We start from the raw sequence: 17,646 nt of genomic DNA on the forward strand, positions 1-17,646 counted from the left end.
CTAGCTACCCCTAGATTTACTTAGTATTATATTCTTTTTTCTTTTAAATATTAAAGAAAATAGCGTTTTCTCTTTAGTTATTGAAAAAATAGGCTTCGGCACTATTAAATTTGCCTTTTTAACTACCTTTATATCTATTATTTAAAAAACCTTCTTTCATTATTTATAAATAATAGCTTATTTATTAAGAGCTTTTACTACCCTCTATTCGTTTAGCTTTATATATCCTCTAGAGGTTAACGGGGTAAAAAAAGAGTAGTTAATATTATTAATTTTATTATAATTTAATTTATTAATATAGGGGGTAAGATCTTCTTTATTTTCTAAATCTCTTATAAGGAGTATATACTTTAAGCTACTATTTTAGTTATTATTACTAAGTTCTATACCCCTAGATTTACCCTTATATATAATAAAGAATTAGTTAAACTAATAAGGGCTAGTTTTACTATTTACTACCCTTAACTTTTTATATTATTCGTACGATTTAATACGCTCTTTTTTAAAATAGTTACTTAACTAATATCTATTCTTTTTATAAATATAATATTACTTCTTTTATTGCCCTATTTATAAGTTAAATCTCTGCTTATTTAACGAATTTAGGCCTCTTTATTAGCGATTACTATATCTAGCCTCTTTTCTTTTTTTATTATACGTTTAATTAACTTAATATTATTAATAAGGGCCGTTATACGCTTAGAAATAAGTTTAGTACGGCATTTTTATTTTAATATTAAAGCTAGATCTTAGCTTCGAGTAGAGCGTCTCGTAGTCTTTAAGTACTTAGTATAAGGTTATTTTTATTTCTAATATACGCTAGACTATAATATAAAAATATCTAACTTTTTATTTATTTATCCCCTTATTTAGCTAGGTTTTTACTAACTTATTAATTCGATTAATAAGCTTTTTAAAGATCTTTACTTATAATTTACCCTTTATTATCCTAGTTATAAATATAAAAGAAATCGCTCGTAATTTAAATAAGAGCTTTAAGTTCTTATTATAAGTTTTAAAGCGGCTTCGGATTATATTAATTATATTAAAAAAGTCGTTTTAATCGAGATTATATACTGCTTCGTAATAATAATTAAAGGCTTTGTTTATAAGTACGATATTAATTACTAAATAGTATTAGTATTCCCTAATTCTAACTTTTTTATAATAATTATAAAATATCGTTAGGGTTTTTTATAAGACCTTATACTTCCCCCTAAAGTATAATTTCTTTTTTAAAAAGATCTTTTTAAAGTTTATAAATTATTTCGTATTTACTACTATATTTTTAGTATTTATATATAATCCCTATATTACTACGTATTATTAATAACTTCGGGTTATTTATTTCTTTTTTTATTAGCTAATTAGTACTAAATATCGTATTAGTAATAGTAACGAATTATAAATCGAAAGAAGTAGAATTATTAATTATTATACTTTTAGTACTATATTTTACCCCGGTATATCCTTTTATAATAATAGATTTTTATTAATAATTATAAAAAGGAAATTTAAGTTATTTACCCTTTTTTTAAATTTATTAAAGTAATTATACGCTCTATTAACCTATACCTAGTTCTATAATACGAATTCCTTTTCTATAATTATTATTATTAATATTTCGTATAGCTCTCGTAATTATAATTATATTAATAATACCCCTCGCTTATAAAGGAATTTATTAACTATTTTTATATTTCTTAGGCTTACGCTCGCAAACTATTCGTTTAGTTAATAACTAAGGTTATTTACGATCTTATAAAATAAGAGTTACCCCTATAGCCCCTTTTTCTTATAAACCTTAGTTAAATAGATTAATACCGCGTTAATTTACTTATTATTAAGCTAATTTACGATTTTATATATTTACGTCCCCTAATAGTTTAAGTTAATATTTACTTATTTATAAAAGATTAGGATTCTATTTAAGATCGGGTTTTATTCTCTTTTTCTTTACCCTAACTTACTAAGGGTCGTGCTCTAGCTTATACTCGTATTAATAATTATTAATATATTTAATTTTAATAAGGATATATTTAATCCGCGTACTAGTTATAATAAATCCGTACTTTTACTACTTAACGAATTTATTAAAGTTTAAGAGATTCTTACTTCCTCTCGCCGTCTTATTACTACTCTCGTTTTTATTATTTTTAATAATTATTACTACTTTTTTAAATTACTAGTTATTATACTTATTAAGATCCTCTTTTTTATTTAATATAAAAAGGTAGGTTTCAATAGTTCTTTTTAATAATAGTAGCGGTAAACGTTTATATTACTATAAGAAGATATAGTAATTAGTCTCGGGATTTTTATTAATTACTAATTTTTACTATTTTATATATTCTTAGCTTTTTAAGCCTCGTATTTTCTATAATTTTTAAATAGCTTCCTTCCTTAACTTACCTTTTTTAAAATAATATTTTATAAAAATAGTTAAAAATAAACGCTAAGTAGCTCGTAAAGGAGCTATATAAGCTATTAAGAACTATATAGGCCGTTAAGTATAGTTAACGAAATTAAGCCCTCCTTTTTATAAAATCGTAAATTTTAAGGACTTATTAAAAATACCTACTTATTACTCGTATATAGTAGGGTTAAATACTTTAGAGACTTTATTTTTTATAGCCTCTTAGTATTTTATTTTATATTTTTTAAGTAGTCTTTTTTATAGCTTAATTATAGTTAAGTAATTATCGCTTATTAATAATCCCTTTTATTACTTAGTTGACTTTTTAAAATTAGTAATTTTGTGTTAAGAGTTAATATAAAAAAAAGCCCTTTAGTAGCTTTTTAAAAGATCTTTTTTTTTTTTTTAGATTTTTATTTTTTTAGCCTTTTTTTAAACTAATAATAATTTTAATAAGAGGTTATAAGACTATTTTAGGGTAGCCACCTTTTTTTTAAGTTAATTTTTAAAATCTATAATACTCTTAACTCGATATTATTAGGACTTTTAAATCCCCTCTTTTTTTATTAAACCGTCCCTTATACTTTATTTTTAAATAATACTTAGGGGGTAATTAAGGGAGTTATAAAAAAGTTATTTAAATTCCGGGCTTAAGGTCGTACTTATAAAATCCTCGTAGTAATAGACTTTTTTATATACTATAAATCTCTTAACTTAATAACTCTTATAAAGTTACCTTCGTTACTAAGTAAAAATATTTATATTTAAAAATCCCTTTTTTTAATTACGTAGTACTTTTTTATATTATATTATTAAGCTTATTTATCGTGCTAATTAATTAGGTAAGTAGTTATTACGTAAGTATTTTTCTTTTTTAATTTAACTAGTTAATTTCTAATTACGGGCCGGCTATAGAAAAGTCGTTTAGTAAAAAAACTACTTAGAGTAATAGTAAAAGGCTAATTACTTAAGTAGTTCTATTAATTAATATATTTTAATATAATAAACGTTAACCTCTTGTAAGTAATAAAGGGCTACGATTACTTAATTCCGTGCGGTATTTAAGAATTACTTTTTTTTTAATTTATTTTTATAAGGTTAATTAGTACGAATTTCTTATCCCGTACGGTATTAAAAGGTCGTCTCTTTTATATAATAAAATACCTTACTAATTTATAATAATAAAATTTAATTACTAATTAGTATTAATATCCTTATTATAGGGTAGTTAGTTCGAACCGTAGTTAATAAAGAGATTAATTAAATTATATAAATATTTACGTAAGTATAAAAAGGAGGTTCTAACTATAAGTTAGGCTAGTTACGATAATCGTAAATAGGGCCCCTAATTAGCCCCTGCGTAGTCGGCCGTACGCTGCGGTTAAATTAGACTTTTAATTTAATAAGTTAATCCTAAAATAAAAGTAAGTGCGGTAGCTAAGGTAGTCTTTATAGTTACTATAAGTATTATTAGAGCGTTGTGGGTTTAATAATTTAGAAAAAGTTTGGGCATAGAGCAGGCGGGCTCGAAGGTATATATCTCTTTTTTAATATAGTATCTTAGTATATTCGTAGTCGTGAAAAACGGACTATAGATGACCCCGGTAATCTTAATAATGTCAACTAAGCTTATGTCTCGATTGCTGCTTATAGAACTTAGTTATTTTAATAACGTTGTTAATGAATTAGAGGCTTTAAAACTAGCCTTGCCCGAGTGGTTCCGGACTAGCGGGATGCTGACGTCGTTCGCTATGATAATATGCTAACATGCCTGGACCGGCTGAACGTTTGAAGATGCCGAGGGGTCCTGTTTGGGCACTATACCCGTATTATTTATTAAGGGCTCGATTACTTACTTAAAGTTCTCTAATCGGGTTGCAAGACACCTACTTTGTGCTATTATAAGGGTCTATTAGCTATGAGGGGGGTGACGGAGAGAATTGCCTTTAGATGATGGCCGTTTGACTGACGAAACTCTGTTTCTCGTCTTTTTTCTTAGTTCGTCTCCGTGACATTATGTCTAGCTACTAGTAGACGTAGTTTCTCGGTATTTTATCTAAAATAGGCGGTGATGGGTGGTGGCCTGTATACCGATTATCTGAATATTTAATATGAGTCTCATTATTTGCCCACCGGAACGTAGGAATTTCTTGAAAAGCCGGTAGATCGACCGATTAAACTTTTCCTCTTGTAAGCCTCGGACAATGTGTTCCTCCTGATTACTTCGGACATATACATTTAGAGATGTAGCATGACTTGACTTTCAAGACGAGAATTATTGATCCACCCGCGGACACAAGAAATCTCCGTCGCAAGAAGGAAGTTATTAGAGGTTCAGGAGACATTGGACATCTTCAATAATCTTGCGGGCGGTGGTTCTATTGCCTTTCTTTTCTTCTTGGCAGAGCTTTCCAAGGCTCGTCTCGAAAATTCTTTATCAACAGGGATTTCTTAACGGATGGAAGAAGTCTTTGGCTTTGTGAATAAAAGAGCGATCTAATCACCCCGCATGTTTCGTGAGCCATGTAGTATGACGAAGACCGTTAATGGTTTGGCTCATTACCCTTGCCGAGGGCTCCGCATAGGTTCCAGAAGTGTCGAAAATGCTACTGTATTTCGTCTGATGTACGTTACTGTGGGAAATGCCTCGGTTCCCTACTTCGACGAATAGGGCATAGGCACACGCGAAGGCCTCTACGCGCGCAATACTGTCAGCCGGATGTCCGAAACTTTCATGCGATGGCACAGTTGTTTCCGACTACCGTTATCGTGTTCGTAGCGAGAGGGTTGGATTATGTGACAGGCAAACTACTGTGGTAGTAGTCTTACTCTGGTCGGTGTCTTCCCTGCTATGCTTTCCAGATGGCACCTACCCTCCAATCATCATCTCCTTGACTCGAATGTCTTTGGAAAGCGATCAACGAAGTCCCACCGGTTCGTGAAAACCGGCGAAACATCCTTCATCAACCGTATGAAGCAATAAAGACTGACATTTGATACGTTCCAAATTGGAGTCTGTCCAGACATGAGGCTAGGAGTTTGTGATCTTGGGGAGTTCAAGTTGAGACGAATCGACCTCACCTCAATGGGGGGCTGTCGCGGGACAAGTTACTATGGCACGCGTCGTTGACTAGCAAATTTCAACTGCATGGCTGTGGGAACTTGTAAATACAACGAAAGCATAATGTGTCAAATGGCTTACAATGAAACTGTCGCCACAATTTGCCACGAATTGCATGTTGTTCCTGTGGAACAGTCAATTTTCCAATACCAGAGAACTCCTCGGAATAAGCATCTGCCAAATACTGCGGCGTTACATGAGGACTCTATAGGGTATACTGAGGTAATTGCATTTTGCAATTAAGCTCTCGCTAAAGGACCTCTAGGAACGGATAGAAATAAAAGTATTTAATAACGCGGGCAACAATGACCGCATAGTCATACTAAGAGACTAGCGCACATACCCATTCAAATTAATTAAATAAATAAGTCAAATAAATAGTTAAATATAGGAATTTCAATAAGTTAAATAATTAAATATCGTAAGGCCCTATATTTAATATATTTAATTAAATATAAGATCGTATAAAAAAAAAGAAATCCGGGGCCGGGCTAATTAAAAATTAATATTCCTAACTACGCCCTATAAAAGTTCGTAATTAAAAATATAAATACTTATAATAAGATTCGAACCTACGACTCCTTATTTATAATTATAATTTTAGTATTTGTTAGATTAGAAGTCTAATTCGACCGTAGTATATAGCCGACTACGTAGGGGATAATTAGGGGCCCTATTTACGATTATTATAGCTAGCCTAACTTACGGTTAGAACCTCTTTTTTATAGTTACTACGTAAATATTTATATAATTTAATTAATCTCTTTATTAATTACGGTTTAAACTAACTACCCTATAATAGGGATACTAATACTAATTAATAATTAAATTCTATTATTATAAATTAGTAAAGTATTTTATTATATAGAAGAAATAACTTTTTAATACTATATAGGATAGGAGATTTATATTAATTAACCTTATAAAAGTAGATAAAAAAGGAGGTAATTCTTAAATACTATACGGAATTAAGTAATTATAGCCCTTTATTACTTACGAAAAGTTAACGTTTATTATATTAAAATACGTTAATTAATAAAACTACTTAAGTAACTAGCTTTTTATTATCGCCCTAAATAGCTTTTTTATTAAACGACTTTTTTATAGCCGGCCCGTAATTAAAAATTAACTAGTTAAATTAATAAAAAAAAATACTTATATAATAACTACTTACTTAATTAATTAGTATAACGAACGAGCTTAATAATATAATATAAAAAAGTACTGCGCGATTAAAAAAGGGGATTTTTAAATATAAATATTCTTATTTAGTAACGAAAATAACTTTATAAGAGTTATTAAGTTAAGAGATTTATAATATATAAAAAAGTTTATTATTACGAGGATTTTATAAATATAACCTTAAGCCTATAATTTAAATAACCTTTTTATAGCTCCTTTAACTACTTCTTAAGTATTATTTAAAAATATAATATAAGGGACGGTTTAACGAGAGAGGAGGGGATTTAAAAGTCTTAATAATATTAAGTTAAGAGTATTATAAATTTTAGAGATTAACTTAAAAAGAAAGTAGCTACCCTAAAGTAGTCCTATAACCTCTTATTAAAGTTATTATTAACTTAAAAAAAGGCTAAAAAAACGAGGATTTAAAAAGAAAAAAAAGAATTTTTTAAAGGGCTACTAAAAGGCTTCTTTTTATATTAGCTCTTAATATAAAATTACTAATTTTAAAAAATTAACTAAGTAATAAAAAGGATTATTAATAAGTAATAATTACTTAATTATAATTAAGCTACGAAAAAGACTACTTAAAAAATATAAAATAAGGTACTAAGAGGCCGTAAAAAATAAGATCTCTAAAGTATTTAACCTTACTATATATAAGTAATAAGTAGGCATTTTTAATAAGTTTTTAAAATCTACGATTTTATAAAAAAGAGGGCTTAACTTTATTAACTATACTTAATAACTTATATAGTTTTTAATAACTTATATAGCTCTTTTACGAGCCGCCCGGTATTTATTTTTAATTATTTTTATAAAATACTACCCTAAAAGAAGTAAGTTAAAGAAAAAAGCTATTTAGAAATTATAAAAAGTACGAGGTTTAAAAAGCTAGAAATATATAGAATAATAAAAATCATTAATTAGTAAAGATCTCGAAACTAATTATTATATCTTTTTATAATAATATAAACGTTTATTACTATTATTATAAAAAAGAATTATTAAAACCTATTTTTTTATATTGAATAAAAAGGAGGATCTTAGTAAGTATAATAGCTAGCGTTTTAAAAAGATAATAATAATTATTAGAAATAGTAAAAATAAGAGTAATAGCGAGATAGTAAAAGGAAATAAGAATCTCTTAAACTTCAATAAATTCGTTAAGTAATAAAAATACGGATTTATTATAACTAGCGCGCGAATTAAATATATCCTTATTAAAATTAAATACGCTAATAACTATTAATATAAATATAAACTAGGGTATAACCCTTAATAAATTAAAATAAAAAAAAAGAGGATAAAACCCGATCTTAAATAGAATCTTAATCTTTTATAAATAAGTAAATATTAACCCGGATTATTAAGGAACGTAAATATATAGAATCGTAGATTAGCTTAATAATAAGTAAATTAATATAGTATTAATCTATTTAACTAAGGTTTATAAAAAAAAGGGGCTATAGGGGTAACTCTTATTTTATAAGATTATAAATAACCTTAGTTATTAACTAAACGAATAGTTTACGAGCGTAAGCCTAAGAAATATAAAAATAGTTAATAAATTCCTTTATAAGCGAGGGGTGTTATTAATATAATTATAATTACGAGAGCTATACGAAATATTAATAATAATAATTATAGAAAAGGAATTCGTATTATAGAACTAGGTATAGGTTAATAGAGCGTATAATTACTTTAATAAATTTAAAAAAAGGGTAAATAACTTAAATTTCCTTTTCATAATTATTAATAAAAATCTATTATTATAAAAGGATATACCGGGGCAAAATATAGTACTAAAAGTATAATAATTAATAATTCTGCTTCTTTCGATTTATAATTTGTTACTACTACTAATACGAAATTTAGTACTAATTAGCTAATAAAAAAAGAAATAAATAACCCGAAGTTATTAATAATACGTAGTAATATAGGGATTATATATAAATACTAAAAATATAGTAGTAAATACGAAATAATTTATAAACTTTAAAAAGATCTTTTTAAAAAAGAAATTATACTTTAGGGGGAAGTATAAGGTCTTATAAAAAACCCTAACGATATTTTATAATTATTATAAAAAAGTTAGAATTAGGGAATACTAATACTATTTAGTAATTAATATCGTACTTATAAACAAAGCCTTTAATTATTATTACGAAGCAGTATATAATCTCGATTAAAACGACTTTTTTAATATAATTAATATAATCCGAAGCCGCTTTAAAACTTATAATAAGAACTTAAAGCTCTTATTTAAATTACGAGCGATTTCTTTTATATTTATAACTAGGATAATAAAAAGTAAATTACGAGTAGAGATTTTTAAAAAGCTTATTAATTAAATCGATAAACTAATAAAAACCTAGCTAAATAAGGGAATAAATAAATAAAAAGTCGGATATTTTTATACCGCAGTTTAGCATATACTAAAAATAAAAATAACTTTATATTAAATACTTAAAAACTACGAGACGCTCTATTTAAAGCTAAGATCTAGTTTTAATATTAAAATAAAAATACTATACTAAACCTACCTCTAAATATATAACGGCCCTTATTAATAATATTAAGTTAATTAAATATATAATAAAAGAAAAAAGAGGCTAAATATAATAATTACTAATAAAGAAGCCTAGATTCGTTAAATAAATAAAAATTTAACTTATAAATAAGGTAATAGAAAAAGCAATATTATATTTATAAAACAAATAAATATTAATTAAGTAACTACTCTAAAAAAGAGCGTATTAAATCGTATAAATAATATAAAAAGTTAAGGGTAATAAATAATAAAACTAGCCCTTATTAGTTTAATTAATTCCTTATTATATATAAGGGCGGATCTGGGGGTATAGAACTTAGTAATAGTAATTAAAATAGTAGTTTGAAATATATACCCCCTATAAGAGATTTAAAAAATAAAGAAGATCTTACCCCCTATACTAACGAATTAGATTATAATAAAATTAATAATATTAATTACTCTTTTTTTACCCCGTTAGCCTTTAGAAAATATATAAAACTAAATAAATAAAGGGTAATAGAAGCTTTTAATAAGTAAGCTTTTATTTATAAATAATAAGAAAAGGTCCTTTAAATAACGAATACGGAGGCGGCTAAAAGGGTAAATTTAATAGGGCTAAAGCTTATTCTCTTAATAATTAAAAAGAAGACGCTATCGTTTTTAATATTTAAAAAAGAAGAATATAATACTAAGTAAATCTAAGGGTAACTAAAGGGGTCCTTTTTATATTACTTAGATCCCTTAAATACTAAGCTTATATAAGTATTTTATACGAGCGAAAAGTACGGCCTAAACGATTTTTATAGAATTATCCTAAATACTAAGGTATTATAATAATTAATTAAAAAAAAGGGCAATTCTAAGTATTATAAAAAATCGCGCTAATAACGCTTAATATATTAATAGCGGGTATTACGAGGATTAGTTTCGGCCTAAGTAAAGAAATCGTCGCCCTAAGTATAATAAAAATAAAAACGTACTTCGGAACGATAACTTTTTATATTTAACCCGTTAATACCCTATTTCTTTTATATTTAAAAAATATAAATCGACTAGGTATTACATTTAATAATACGAGGAATAAAATCTTTAGTAATAAGTACTTTAAAATAGTTAAATAATAATAGGGGTATACGTTTATAAAGCTTATTAATAATACGAAGTTAATTAATTACTTAACGGAAAGTAAGCTTAGAAAACTATATTAGAAATTCGGGTACTCGTTAATTACGAGGCTATATAACCTCTTAAAGTAATTAAGTAATAATAATATTAAAATAAGGGCGCTAAAGTAGTTAATAAAAGTATATTACTAATACTAAATAAATACGTAAAGCCTACGTAAGTTTAAATTTAAATTACGTAATAAGCTTAACTTTAACTAAGAAATCGTTATTAATATCTTTTATTTAAATAGTTAGCTAGTATTATATATAATTAACATAGCTATATTTTTTTAAATAAAGCAATTCCTCTGGGATTTATAAATAAAGATAGTATAAGTAGCCCTATAAAAAAGCTAGATCGATATATATTAAGGACTACTAAACGGTATTAAAACTAACGCTAATATTAGTTTTAAGTTAATAGAATTTAGGGATAATATAACGGCTTATGGTATATAGCTAAAAGTTGTACCCGTTAAAGCGTATTATAATATTAAAAAAGTAAAGAGGGTATATTAGTAATTAAAAAGGGCGTTTAGAATTATTAAAAAAGAAAATCCGGATTTTATTAACGACGAATGTTTTTAAATAGTACTTAAATATTATAATAATATTATAAGGCCTAACGGACTTATATTAACGCTATTAGTATTTAAAATATATTTAAGAACGACCTTAGTTTTACTATTATTACTAAGCGTAAGCTAACGAGCCTAAGTAGTTAAAAAAGTAATATAAGTACTGCGCGAGGTAAGTATAAAAAAGTAAGTTAATAAGGTAATTACTATGCGCAATAGGCCTAATATAGGGGATAATCTAAATATATTACTAAATTCGGATATACGAGTATAGTACGAAATTACTTAATAATAGGCTAGGCTATATAAATTAATTTCCGTTAACGAGCGCTTTTATATAATTACGAGAGATCGTAATTAGCTACTCGAAGTATTAATTATAGTAGTTAGACCGTATTATATAGATCTTAATAAGGTAATTTTTAACTTATAAAAAAGAGAAGAGCTAAGGGAAACTATATAACCCGTAGTAGAAGTATAGGAAATTATCCTTAATAAAATTATCATAGTAATACTAATAGATAATAAGAAAAAGGAAATTACTAAAAGGGCACTAATACTACTGGCAAGACGTTATAAAAGACTACGATAATAAGCCCTAATATAGTAATTTATTATTAATAACGAAGTAATTAATACCTTTTATATAATAAAAAAAAAGCCGATTTTAAACTAGTAGTTAAACTACGTAAAAAAAGCATAATTATAACTACTAAAAAGCCGTACAAGGGATTAGATCTTATCGAAGTAAATACTCTTTACGATCGAGAGGTTAATTAATTTATCCTATACGACTTAAAAAAACATATAAACCTCTATATATTTAAATTATGAATAGTTCATAAGATTAAAAAGAAAAGAATACCCTAGCTATATAAAAAGTCTAAATACGTAATTTAGGGGTATAGTAATATTAAAAAAGTAACGCTACTTATATAATCGCCTATTATATAGCGCTATAGCTAACGATTAATAATAATACTAATAGTATTATTATAAAAAAAGGGATACGAAATTTAGAGCTATAATATTACTTAGGCCTATACCTAATCGGCTATAGGGCTTATAAAAAAAATCCTAGCCTATTTACTAAAAGAAATAGTTAGTAAGTACCTAAAAGGCACAATTATTAAAATACTTAAGCTACTATATAAGCTCGTAAAATCGGGCACTTATTAATAGGCTACTTATTACGATTTTTATATTAATTAACTATTAATAATTACTTTTATATATAATCCGTACTTACTAGTTACGGAGTATAAAAATAACTGATTTAAGATCGTTAGAATATAAACTAATAATATATTAAGCCTATTTAATATTAATTTTATAAAAAAAGAGAATAAAGAGCTTTAAAAAGCGGGCTTTATAGCGAAGCTAAAAAAGGTCTTTATAATAAATACCCCCTTAGTATTTAATAATAGGATTTTTATAATTAAAAAGGAAACTATTATTTTTTAATAAAAGGAGTAGGGTAAGAAAATTAACCTTATTAATCCGAATATAACTAATATTAAAAAGTAATATAAAACTAAGCTCGCGCGAGGGGTATATATTATAAGTATTTATTAGCCTGAGGTAATTTTTAATTACGTTAAGGTAGCGTAAGCTATAAATCTAACTAAATAAAATATTAAAATACTTAATAAGTAGCTTAAGTAATAAAAAACGAATCTTAATTAAGGTCTCGTTTATTACTTAATTAACCTTATAATTAATAAGCTTTACGTCTTTATTAATAAGTTATTTATAAATAATAACGACTTTATTTCGTAATTAGGGTATATTATTATCCTAGTTAATAAGAGTATAAGTAAGAGTAAATTTATTATATATAATAATATAATTTATTACTTATTAACTAAAAGTAAGCGGGTAATAAGAAGTATATTAGTATTAGAGGTTTATAATATAATTAATAATATTAACCTCTCTTATATAATTTTAACGACGCTAAAAAAGATTATTAATCGAATTAGCCTTTTACTTATTTTAATAGTTATTTATACTAATTCTTACTCGCTATATAAATACTTTATTAAATTAGGAACGATAAAAGAAAAGAGGCTTATAATTAATATTATAGCCCTTAAGTAATTATATAAAAGGCGCGAGATACTTAAGATTTATTAAATTAATAATAAATATAACCTCGCAAACGCTTTTATAAAAGCAGTATTAAATAAGGGATTAGAGTAATTTATAAGTAATAAAAAAGTTATTATATAAATAGAGGGATAGGTTATATAAAAAAAGTAAAGAAAAGGGGGAAAAAGAGACGACTTAGTAAACGGGCCCAAGGTCGAATTATATTTCTAACCGCAGTAATTAAATTAATAAAAAAAAGAAAAAGTTAATATCGGATTAAAAATTTAATTTAACTACGGTATATAGCCGACTATATAAGGGCTAATTAGGGGCCCTATTTACGATTATTATAGCTAGCCTAACTTATAATTAGAACCTCTTTTTTATACTTATTACGTAAATATTTATATAGTTTAATTAATCTCTTTGTTAACTACGGTTCGAACTAACTACCCTATAATAGGGATACTAATAAATTATAACGAGTGTGGACGGTATGTAAGTTAAAACTCAGTATAAATTGACCTAATTTAACTGACGTAGAAAAGGTTTCTTCTTGCAAAGCTACATCTCCAGTCATTGACTAGCAAAAGATCACTAAAAGCCGTCAAAGCCGCTTTGGAAACACTCGCCACTGGCTCCAGCTCTTATGATACTGCTTACGATGAAGCCTTCGAACGAATTGAAGGTCAACTAGAAGACCAATCAGCACTTGCCAAGGATGCATTATCGTGGATTGTTTGCTCGAAAAGGCCGCTTCAGATCGTTGAGTTACAAGAAGCTCTTGCAGTGGAGCAAGGTATGACCGAGCTCGACACGGAGAACCGGCCTGAAATCGAAGATGTCATCTCGGCCTGCGCTGGGTTGCTCACAATCGACGAATATAGTCGTGTAGTGCGGCTTGTGCATTACACTACACAGGAGTACTTCCAGCGGAACAAAACAAACCGACTTCCTGGAGCAGAAGCTCTGGTAGCAGCTGCTTGTGTATCATATCTCAGCTTCGATGTTTTCGATGCGGGTCAGTGCGAATATCAGAGTGAACTAAGAGATCGCATCCAGGATCATCCGCTTTACCACTACGCTTCAGTGAATTGGGGATACCACGTTCGGGAATCGCATCACGTCCAGGAAGAGGTCATGTGTTTTTTGGAGGACCAGGAAAGACTGCGCGCCTCAGCACAGGTACTCTTTGGCCCAAAGACCCGGTACTTTTATAAAGCCGGTCGTGTGACTAATAGTGTCACGCGGTGTCCAATTATCGAAACGTTTATATCGGATTAGAAGTCTAATTCGACCGCGGCATATAGACGACTACGTAGGGGCTAATTAGGGGCCCTATTTATAATTATTATAGCTAGCCTAACTTACGGTTAAAACCTCCTTTTTATACTTATTACGTAGATATTTATATAGTTTAATTAATCTCTTTATTAACTATAGTTCGAACTAACTATTTTATAATAAGGATACTAATATTAATTAGTAATTAAATTTTATTATTATAAATTAGTAAAGTATTTATTATATAAAAGAGACGACTTTTTAATATTATACGGGATAAGAGATTCGTATTAATTAACTTTATAAAAGTAAATAAAAAGGGGCAATTTTTAAATACTAAGTCGACCCACCCCCTTTTAGCCACCCCCCCCTTTTAGCCACCCCATTTCTCTATCCTAGCTACCGTATTAAAACCCTACCCACGATTTTTAAACTACTATAATAATTATAAAAATCGTCTAAATATAATTCTTTTTTATATACTTATTTATTAATATATAATAGTCTTATATACTAAAAATAAAGTTATTCGGGCTCTTAAGGCTATTAAAAGAGGTTTCTTAGTTAATCGGGCCTTAATTAAGTTCGGAGTTCTAAGGTTAACTTCTTATAATTATAAAAAAGGCTACTAAACGAGGGTAATAGTATTTATAGACCTCTAAAGGCTTCCTTTATAATAAGAAAATTAATTAGCTTAATAAGTTCGTATTTAGTATAATCTAAGCGTTATACTAATTTATAAATAGTTTATAAAATTTACTAAGTAAGTTCTAAGATCTTAGGGGGATATAAATCCTCTTAAAAAAAGATAAATAGACGCTTTTTTAAGGAGGAACTTATTAATTAAAGTTTAGAGAAGTCGTACTATCGATTCGAGGTATCTAAATAGGGCTATTATTAATATAATTAAGTTATAATTTAAATTATTTAATATACTAGAGATTAGTAATATTAAATAAGCTAATAAATATAATATAAATAAAATTAGTATTTTAGAGGGTAAGGGATTTAATAGCCTGGTTTTAAATAAAGTAGAGACTATAATAATACGAAAAAAAGAGCTTAGTTTACGTACTTAGGTATTTATAATTAAATATATCTTTATTAATAATCGAGCTATTAAACTACTAATTATATATAAAGGAAAGTCGGTATAATAATAGTAGTTTCTATTTAAACTTAACCCTTATATTAGTTAGGAGTTTATAATAATAAATAATAGCTAGATAACTAATAAGACTACTCTTAAGTAGTTAAAAATAGTATTCTTATTATAAATTAAGACCCCCCCTTAGGGGGCTTAGTATACTTAATAAGCCTTAATTATTAGTTCTAAATAGCTATAGGAGTTATATAATAATAGAATTTATATAAAAATACTATAGAAATAACGTTTACTTACTATTCTTATTACTATATACTTCTTATATCCTCTAGCCGTTAGATATAGCTATTTTTAAACTTATTAAGTCTAAGTATAAGAAGGAGCTTAGTAAGGAGGATATAGTAAATGATTCTATTATTATTAAAAAGCGGTATTTCTTAAGCTATTACTAAAAAGCTCGTTTAGCTAGTTTAATATTATTAAATATACGAAATAGGTAGAAAGTAATTAAACTATATCCCCCTGATATAACTAGACTACTTATTAATTTAATAGTCCTACTTAACTTAGTTATATTAACTAAAAAGACCGTAAATACTAAGTAAGTAATTAGTAATATTAAAAAAGCTATTAACTAAGTATTAGTAGCGTCTATTATTAACTAGTTAATACTTAGGAAAGCTAGTAAGCTCTATAATTAGTTAAAGTTATTTATAGAGCTTAGTTTAAATTATAATACTTAATAACTACTATTTAGAAAAGTAAAAAAGGTATTTAGTAAATAGGCCTACTATTTAGTAATATCTTAGTACTATATTCGAGTTTTAAAAGCTAAAGTTAACCGATTAAGGCTATAGAAAAAGAAGAGTATATTAATAAACCTAAATACTAAGTTTATAAATATTTAGGATATATAGAGAGCTTAAGAGGACTTTAGCGACCGTTTAGTTAGTCCTAGTTAACTCGTAGGGGTCGAATTACTTAGGGAGAATAATAACTATATTATTATAATAATAAAAGATAGTTAATTAATTAAGTATAGTTAGTAGCGATGTTTTAATACTATATTTTGATAGGGTAGCTAAAAGGGGGGGGTGGCTAAAAGGGGGTAGGTCGACTTATATAAAATTAAGTAATCGTAGCCCTTTATTACTTATAAAAGGTCGACGCTTATTATATTAAACTATGTTAATTAATAAAACTACTTAAATAACTAGCCTTTTATTATCGCTTTAAGTAGCTTTTTTACTAATTAACTTTTATATAACCGGCCTATAATTAAAAATTAACTAGTTAAATTAATAAAAGAAAATACTTACGTAGCAACTACTTATTTAATTAATTAATATAACGAACGAGCTTAATAATATAATATAAAAAAGTACTATATAATTAAAAAAAAAAGATTTTTAAATATAAATATTTTTAATAAGCATAATAAGAACTTATATAAGAGTTATAAAACTTAGAGATTTATAATATATAAAAAAGCCTTATATTATAAGGATTTTATAAATACGACTTTAAAGCTTACGATTTAAATAATCTTTTTATAGCTCCCTTAACTACCCCCTAAGTATTACTTAAGAATATAATATAAAAAACGGTTTAATAAAAAAAGAAGGGATTTAAAAGTCTTAATAATATCGAGTTAAGAATATTATAAATCTTAGAAATTAATTTAAAAAAAAAGGTAGCTACCCTAAAATAATCTTATAACCTTTTATTATAATTATTATTAATTTAAAAAAAAACTAAAAAAATATAGCTCTAAAAAAAAATTCCTTTAGAGGGCTACTAAGGAGCTCTTTTTTATACTAAGCTCCTAGTATATAATTACTAGTTTTAAAAAATTAACTAAGTAATAAAAAGGATTATTAATAAATAATAATTACCTAATTATAATTAAGTTATAAAAAAGACTATTCAAAAAATATAAAATAGGGTATTAAAAAGCTATAAAAAAAGATTTTTAAAATATTTAGCCTTATTAAATATAAATAATAAATAAGTATTTTTAATAAGTCTTTAACGTTTATAATATTATAAAAAAGAGGGCTTAACTTTACTAATTATACTTAATAGCCCATCCGGCTTTTTTATAAGCTACTTAATATTCATATTTAACTATTTTTATAAAATACTACTTTAAAAAAGGTAAGTTAAA

At 26.4% G+C, this 17,646-nt stretch overlaps 1 protein-coding gene across 1 annotated transcript in view; it reads left to right on the plus strand.

The window, feature by feature from the left end:
- Positions 1-17,646, plus strand: part of CLUP02_10384 (uncharacterized protein) — a gene marked incomplete at both ends in the record, with an annotated part of 33,596 nt that overhangs the window by 4,893 nt on the left and 11,057 nt on the right. Inside the window, 6 exons of the mRNA XM_049289360.1 lie at positions 4,946-5,027; positions 5,088-5,185; positions 5,237-5,385; positions 5,440-5,511; positions 5,551-5,728; positions 13,678-14,275. Coding sequence (XP_049146505.1) covers positions 4,946-5,027; positions 5,088-5,185; positions 5,237-5,385; positions 5,440-5,511; positions 5,551-5,728; positions 13,678-14,275 — 1,177 coding nt within the window. The remainder of the gene's footprint in view (positions 1-4,945; positions 5,028-5,087; positions 5,186-5,236; positions 5,386-5,439; positions 5,512-5,550; positions 5,729-13,677; positions 14,276-17,646) is intronic.

This window comes from Colletotrichum lupini, chromosome 5 (assembly GCF_023278565.1).
Source record: "Colletotrichum lupini chromosome 5, complete sequence".
NCBI classification, from domain to species: Eukaryota; Fungi; Ascomycota; class Sordariomycetes; order Glomerellales; family Glomerellaceae; genus Colletotrichum; species Colletotrichum lupini.